The 7,609-nt window shown below is 43.4% G+C and overlaps 1 protein-coding gene across 1 annotated transcript; it reads right to left on the reverse strand.

Annotated features, from left to right (window-relative positions):
* Window positions 1-4,939: 4,939 nt before the first annotated feature.
* Window positions 4,940-7,292, reverse strand: IL17F (interleukin 17F; the record flags this gene model as incomplete). Its single annotated transcript, XM_081094650.1, has 3 exons — window positions 4,940-5,207; window positions 6,367-6,572; window positions 7,245-7,292. The coding sequence occupies 3 exons, from the start codon at window positions 7,290-7,292 to the stop codon at window positions 4,943-4,945; spliced, it is 519 nt and encodes a 172-aa protein (XP_080950776.1). The 3' UTR covers window positions 4,940-4,942.
* Window positions 7,293-7,609: the final 317 nt, after the last annotated feature.

The following is a 7,609-nucleotide window of genomic DNA, read 5'->3' on the forward strand; positions in this document are numbered from 1 at the left end:
GTGGATTGTACCAAATCCTAGGTGTGCTATGTTTTTTTCCTATACACACATACTTATAATAAAGTTTAATGTATAAATTAGGCACAGTAAGAGATTAACAACAAACTAGTTTAAAAATAGAACACTTACAACAATATGCTCTAATGCAGAGGTTCTCAACCTGTGGGTCGCGACCCCTTTGGGGGCCAAACGACCCTTTCACAGGGGTCGCCTAAGCCCATCGGAAAACACATATATAACTACATATTGTTTTGTGATTAATCACTATGCTTTAACGATGTTCGATTTGTAACAATGAAATTGGGGGTCACCACAACATGAGGAACTGTATGAAAGGGTCGCGGCATTAGGAAGGTTGAGAACCACTGTTCTAATCAAAGTGACGTGAATGTGACCTCTGCTCTCTCAACATACTGTGTTGTACTGTCCTCACCTTTTCACTTAAAGGAAGCACCTTGCAGCTTCTCTTCGGCATATCCGCATCGCCAGCACCGCGACTCTTGCACTTTGGGGCCATTATTAAGTAAAATAAGAGTTACTTGAACACAAGCCCTTCGGTACCTCGATGCTGACCTAGGAACGCGGAGGGCTACCAAGTGCCTGCGGGGCCAGAGCGTCTAAGCGTGGGGACGCTCCGCAAAGGGATGACGCACCTCTCGCGAGGGACCGCGCGCGAGATTTCATCACGCTCTTCAGTGGCGCGCAATTTAAAACTTATGAGTTGCTTTCTTATGGAATTTTCCCTTTTAATATTTTCGGACTGCAGTTGACCCCAGGTAACTGAAAAGATGAAAAGCAAACCCACATATAAGGGGGCGAGAGAGTATATACATTTGTATGCAGAGAGTAAATGGTGAGCGTAAATTTCATAACCATGAGGAATATTACAGCTCTAGCGTTTAAGCATAAAACGTGGTGGTGAGTTTCCTGGGGCCAAGCAAAACCGGACCCTGGGGATCTGTGCCTCCTGGGACAATGACTACCAGCCACAACGTGAATGTCATTTCCTGGCTACTGCATTAAGTCTTGCACAGTTTTATTTCAATTACACACTACTCTTTTAAAATAGATATTATCCCCCATTTACATACAAGGAAGTCACGTTTCACTCAGAGGGACTAAATTGCCTAAATCCATAAAACCATAAAATGGTAGAACCAGAGTTCAAAGCCAAGAGCTGTCTAAATATTAAATGCCTTTTTGCAAGGGGAGGTGGGGGGAGTGTGGTTGGGGAGAGATTAACTGGGGAACTAATATGCATATAGACATAGCCCATGGACACAGACAATAGTGTGGTGAAGGCCTGGGAGGGGCGGGTGCAGGGTCAATGGGAAAAAACACACAAAGGGGACATCAGTAATACTTTTAACAATAGGTAAATTAAAAAATGCATTTTCTACCTCTCTTATTAGAAACAAAAAAAAAGCAAACCTATCTAATACCCATTTTTCTCACTGTAAATTACAAGTGAAAATTCTCTCATGAGATGTGGAAAGAGAGGACTAGGGTAGGGAGGGTGGGAGAGAGAGTAAGAATATGATTTTCCCCACAGCCAAGCCTTCATAAATAAGAACAGATATCAGAAGAGAAGGCTATGTGCTTTCAAGTTTCCATGTGGAAAGAGAAGTTCCTCTGTCCACACGTTATGAAGGTGGTGTAATATCTGAACGTGTGAACCACGCAACTTAGACCATTTCTCCTATAGGCAAAGCAAGGAACTGCTGAGTGCCTGAAAACAGCTTGCTCATTCAGCCGCAGCCGAGTCCGAAGTGGCTGCTGAAGAAGATAGAGTCCCCACAAGGGAACTATTTGTAACCTCACGGGAACAAGTGGGCACCGTGTATCACCTTGTGAAGGGGAGTCTGCAATTCCTGAATAACAGCCAGCCCTCAGCTCAAGCTGGGGAAGGAAGCCATAACTCAGGGCCCCAGACTCTGGGGGAACCATGTACAATGCATTTGGAAATGTGGGATGTGTAGGTACGCTGCACCTGCTCCCAGGGCCAGCCCTAAGCCACATAGAGCAGTGACTAAAATGGGTCTTTATTGAAAATAAAGTCAATATATATAAAAAGTCATGCACTTGAAGTCAGTGAACCTATTTCAACCACTACCTACCCAAGTGACCTTGAGCAAGTCACCTAATTCCTCTGGCCCTCATCTGCCAATGAGCAAGATTGACCAGGTGATTGACAGGGGCCTATTCAGCTCTAACAATGTGTGATCATAGGGGAGAAGTTGCCTTCTTTGTTATCTTCTAACTGGCCTTCAGGTTTTCAACCCCTTTTGCATATCACCACCAAAAGTATCTTATGAACTACAGCTGTGTTCTTATCACATCTGCAATAGTGCATACAATACCATCCACAAGTGGGCCATTTCCCTCCTGACAAGTTAATTCAATCATCATTTCAAGAAATATTACTTTTAAAAAATATTCTTTTATTGATTTCAGAGAGGAAGGAAGAGGAAGAGAAAGAGATAGAAACATCAGTGATGAGAGAGAATCATTGATTGGCTGCTTCCTGCACGCCCCACATTGGGGATTGAGCCTGCAACCCAGGCATGTCCCCTAACCGGGAACCCAACGGTGACCTCCTGGTTCATAGGTCAACACTCAATCGATGCTCAACCACTGTGCTACGCTGGTTGGGCAAGAAATATTTCTTATGTATCCCTCACTGTATTCATGTCTACATTATCCCAGGCACATGGAATGACTGGCTGCTCCCCTAACACACCAAGCTTTTTGGACCTCTGTTGCTTTTGCTTATACTATTCCCTTTGCTAGAAATGCCTTTCCCCCATTTTTCTCTAAAGCAACTCATATTCATCTCACTGCAAATGTCATCTCCTTTCTGAAATCTCCCGGTGAGCTATCATCCTCTATATCTTCTCAACATTTCAGACCTTGACTATAGTACTTAGCACATTGTTTTGAAATTACACATGTACATGTGTAACAAGACAATATCTTGATACACTCAGGGGTGTAATTTTTTTCCTCTGCAATTTCCTTCATCTGTATACTTCTGCTACTCAGACAGGGGCTTTTCATATGTACTACCCTCCGGCCAGGGCTATTACTGCCAAAATGAACAGAGAAAGGAACACACATCGCATAGTCTCGAGCATCTAAATGAACTTGGGAGATTCACGGCAAGCATGAAGCTGACAGCTATGAGAGAAAACGTTTTTTAGATTTCAAGAGCCTGAACATTTTAAGTATAAATACCAATGTTCATCCCATAAGCAAAAGATTCTGAAGCAAAGAGATGAAGAGCCAGCCTACCAAACTACTCCATACCCACCCTCACCAATAGATAAAAGTTCTCCACACTAAAGAATTAAAAGTGGGGCCAGGCTCCTGCCACTTGCCTATCCTCAAGCAAAGTTGCAGGTGGGGTGAGAAGTTATGCCCTACTGCCTCTCTGCAACGTGGAAGACAGCAGCAATGCAGATGTGCTCTGAGCCAGTGGTATGGCAGCAGTAAAGGAGAAAATGTGGTGTGCCATATCTGGGCAAGAGAGGGATAGGAGAACCTTCTGAATGTCATGGAGACCAGAATATGGAAGCTCCAGTATCCCCAAGAAGCATTAGAGATGGATGAAAGACAACCAGTGACCCCAAAGAAGTCAGAACAAGGCAAATGCAATACTGTGGCCCTTCCATACGCATTCCTTACTTTTCTTTGTATCTCTGGTGGCTAGCACAGTAGCCAATAAATGCTCACTTTGTAAAATAATGTAGCTAGGAAGATGGACCAGTAAAGAGTTACCAGGGAACATGGTAACTGTACCATTTTCCCTATTTCTCCATATATACTTCATGATCCATTAATAATAAAATAACTCTCCAACTCATAGAGACAAAGAGCAGATTGGTGGTTACCAGGAGCTGGGGAGGGGGAAGTGGGGAGATGTTGGACAAAAGGTATCAGTTATAAGGTGAATGAGTTCTGGGATGTAATGTATAGCATAGTGCTGTATTGTAGATTTGAAATTTGCTAAGAGTTCACCTTTAATGTTCTTATTACAGATAAAAAGGTAACTCTATGATGGAATGGAGGTGTTAACTAACCTTATTGTGGTAATCATTTCATATACTAGTATATTTGTGTATCAAATCATCACATTGTACACATCAAACTTATATCCTGTTATTTATCAATTATATCTCCATAAAGCTGAAAAAACTAATATCACCAAGCTTCCACACACAAAATAATAATAATAAAATAATTCTAACACTAGTGCTCTGATGAGAAAATATGAAAAACAAATGACAGGTATATAGAATTTCAACATTTTTAGGGCTACAAGGTCTATGAGTACAATGTGAAATGAACACCAAAAGTATTTTTAAACCATTAATATTTTATTATATTAGTACTTGATATATTAATTTTTCTCCTAAAAGTTTATATAATCAATACATCATAAATACATGAACAATTTCCTTGCAAATATAAATATCAGGCCAACCTCATCTATATTTAGCAAATGCTCAATATACATAACTTAGATCCTTACCCCCATCCTTTCCACCCACCCCAGCCTGCACAGCTCCTCCCACACTCTTATGTTGTAGCTATATTTTCTGCGTTTTCATCCACATGGAACAGAGGTCCATTTTACCAACAAAGCTCCCAGGGAATGGTGCCACATCCCAGCAACTGCATGGCTGGTCACCACACATGATTGTGTGGTAGTCATCCCAGCACATGAACAGAGTGGACCAAGGGCTCCTTCGTTCGCCATTCATTTTCAGGGGTTTGGGACATTGGAACATCTCAGGATAACATTAGCATTCGGAAGCACCGCAGAAAATTAACACTATATCTAATACAAAGCTTTGAGAATTCCATGCAAACCACACTAAGAGAGAATCGGGGACCACTCAGGACTTGATGCAGGAGGAGGAGTGGCACTTCTACAGCTTCTTCAGCTAAGTTGAGGGGCAACTCTCAGGCCACGTGCATGGCGGACGATGGGGGTGACACAAGTGCAGCCAACAGTAACCCTCAACTTCTCCAGCCGGAAGGAATGAGTGCAACCCTGGGGCTCCCTCCGGAGGACCAGGACCTCTTGCTGGATGGGAACGGAGTTCAGAGAGCTGTCTTCCTTCCCCTCGGCATTGATGCAGCCCGAGTGCCTGCACTGGGCCTCTGCAATCTCGGAGGGGAACCGGTGAGGGTCTCTGGTGATGCTGCAGGAGGAGCAGGCAGATGCAGGTGGTGAGACAGGGAGGGGACATGGACAAAGGATGCGAGCCCTGCAGCCCTGCATGCACCTGCAGGGAGGTGGTTCTGAGTAACTCTGTGCTGCAGCGCAGGCTGTGGGTCAGACAGTCTGGACTCATACACAGCCCTCTGGCAGGTGCTTAACTCCCGAAGCCTCAGTTTCCTCAGCTTTGAAATGGGGATTCTCATATCTCTCTCTCATGGAATTGTTGAGAACATTCAGTGATACAAATGCATAGGAAATGGTACACTGTAAATGTTAGCATTCACTACATGTTAGATCTTTTAGTTTATTTTTCTATACAGTGTGATTATAATAATTATTATTTATCCTTTGCTTAGAGACTAAAATCACCAGTAGGTCTCCCACTATATGGTCTACAAAGCTTACTGCTTAGAAAAGAAAACCAAAGCCCCTGAGGTTTGTAAACCCAATGGCTTCTCTCAATTTCTCCCTCAACAGCCGCCTCTGCCAAGAAGATAAAGGCAGCCAAGCCAATCCAGCCAACTTGCCAGTTGTATACATTCCCTCATGTGGAAGCAAGACAAGCAGCCCAGCAGTACATCTCATTATCCCTGGAATTGGTTTTCATACTTAATAATGGGAGAATATAGAGGAGTGCTTGATATTGTAGGGCCCTGCACATCAGACAAAGTTACAAGACTGTCCCCTGAACATCCTGCCTAGGATCCCACTTCCCAAAAGGTTTTGCCCCTCCACTGGGCTCTCTTCCCCACTCCTTGAAAACCAGTGTCTAATCTGAGTGGATCTCTCGAAACTTGACCTTTTTTGGTTCCCACTTATTCCTATGCAGAGATCATTGTGTGGGTTGCTTTAAAGAGACCTCTCTTCCAACGCAGAAAGTTTGTCAAGTCCAATCTATGGCCCCATGAAGCAGGAAAGGGCAGAATCAATGAAAAGTTGGAAACAAAATTGTAAGACTTTGGATCACTTAGAGTAGACCAAAACAGCAAGAAAACTGTGTGCTCCCAGGTAAAGTGGGATTTCTGTTTTTTTAAGAGTATATGTGAGGGCTTTAGTTTTTCTAAATTTTCTACTTTCTGATTAGAATAAATGCACATATAGTTCCAAAGCATGTGAAGATCCATTTCCTTTGCACTTACTTGTAATCCCAGGGGGAGCTCGAGCGGTTCTGCAGGCCATGTGAGATGGAAACAGCCCGGTTTTGACTGAGGATGCGAATGTCAACCCTCACACTGTTGTCCTCCAGAGGAGGACAAAGGGCAGTATCCTCTGTTTGGGGGTTTTTCTGAGCTGCCCCCTCCCTCAGGAGAGTGAGCCCCAACATCAACAGCAGCAGACACTTGACCTGGAAAATAGAGGAGGTTTCAGTTGGTTAGGGACTGTGGTGTCACTTGCTAGCAAGAGACATACCATGCTTTACCTGAACTCAGCATTCCTGATCATCAAATAGTGGCTGGCAAACTTGTGGCTCGGCAAACCGCAGCTCGTGTGCCACATGCAGTTCTTTGGCCCCTTGAGTGTGGCGGTATTTTGTGGAAGACCCACACTCAAGGGGCCAAAGAGCCACATGTGGCTCACGAGCCACGGTTTGCCGACCACGTATCTATGAGATCAGGACTTCTCTCTGAACCTCAGAGCCTCACCTAGAAATAGGAACAGTCATACATGAAGACATCAGGGTACCAACTGAGAACTAAACTTGGTAGCCTGGTGACTGGGCCTCCACGGTGTGAGACAGAGAGGCAACAGGATTTGGGACTGGGTGTAAATCTTGACCCAGTGTCCTCCTGAGCCTCTGACTGAGCCTCTGATTTCTCTCCTTTCCAACTGGATTATAACACTGGCTTTATAATAGTATTCACAAGATTAAATGAAATGTTCTATGTAAAGCTCCTGTCCATCTAACAAAAACAGAGGCTTACTAAATGATAGCTCTAGTTTTTCTTTCCAAGATCCCATAAACCTTCCACAACATCCTTCCTCCCAGCCATTCCTTCATCTAGAATACATTGCCCACCTCGATCTTTCCAATTCCTATCCTTTCATCAAGACCCCACTTGGGCATGGTCTCCTCCAGAAACTGTCCCTAAAGTAGTTCATTTAGGAGTATGTTAATTATCCTTAAATCATGAAGTTTTTACCATACACCACTCAAGCAGCATTTCTTTACTGAATGAAAATGTAGTGTTTGTGTTCATGTCAGATCTATGCCTGTTAGACTATAAATTCCTGCAGGAGAACGTGTCATACATAGAACAGGTGTTCCATAAATACTTTCTGGATGGACAAAAAGTGGGTGAGTGAATGGATAAACAAAAGAATACAGTTAAATTAACAATATAGTTAATTTCCCACAATCAATGAATTAAGAAAAATGCTAAA

This window comes from Myotis nattereri, assembly GCF_964212035.1.
Source record: "Myotis nattereri genome assembly, chromosome: 6".
Classification (NCBI taxonomy): domain Eukaryota; kingdom Metazoa; phylum Chordata; class Mammalia; order Chiroptera; family Vespertilionidae; genus Myotis; species Myotis nattereri.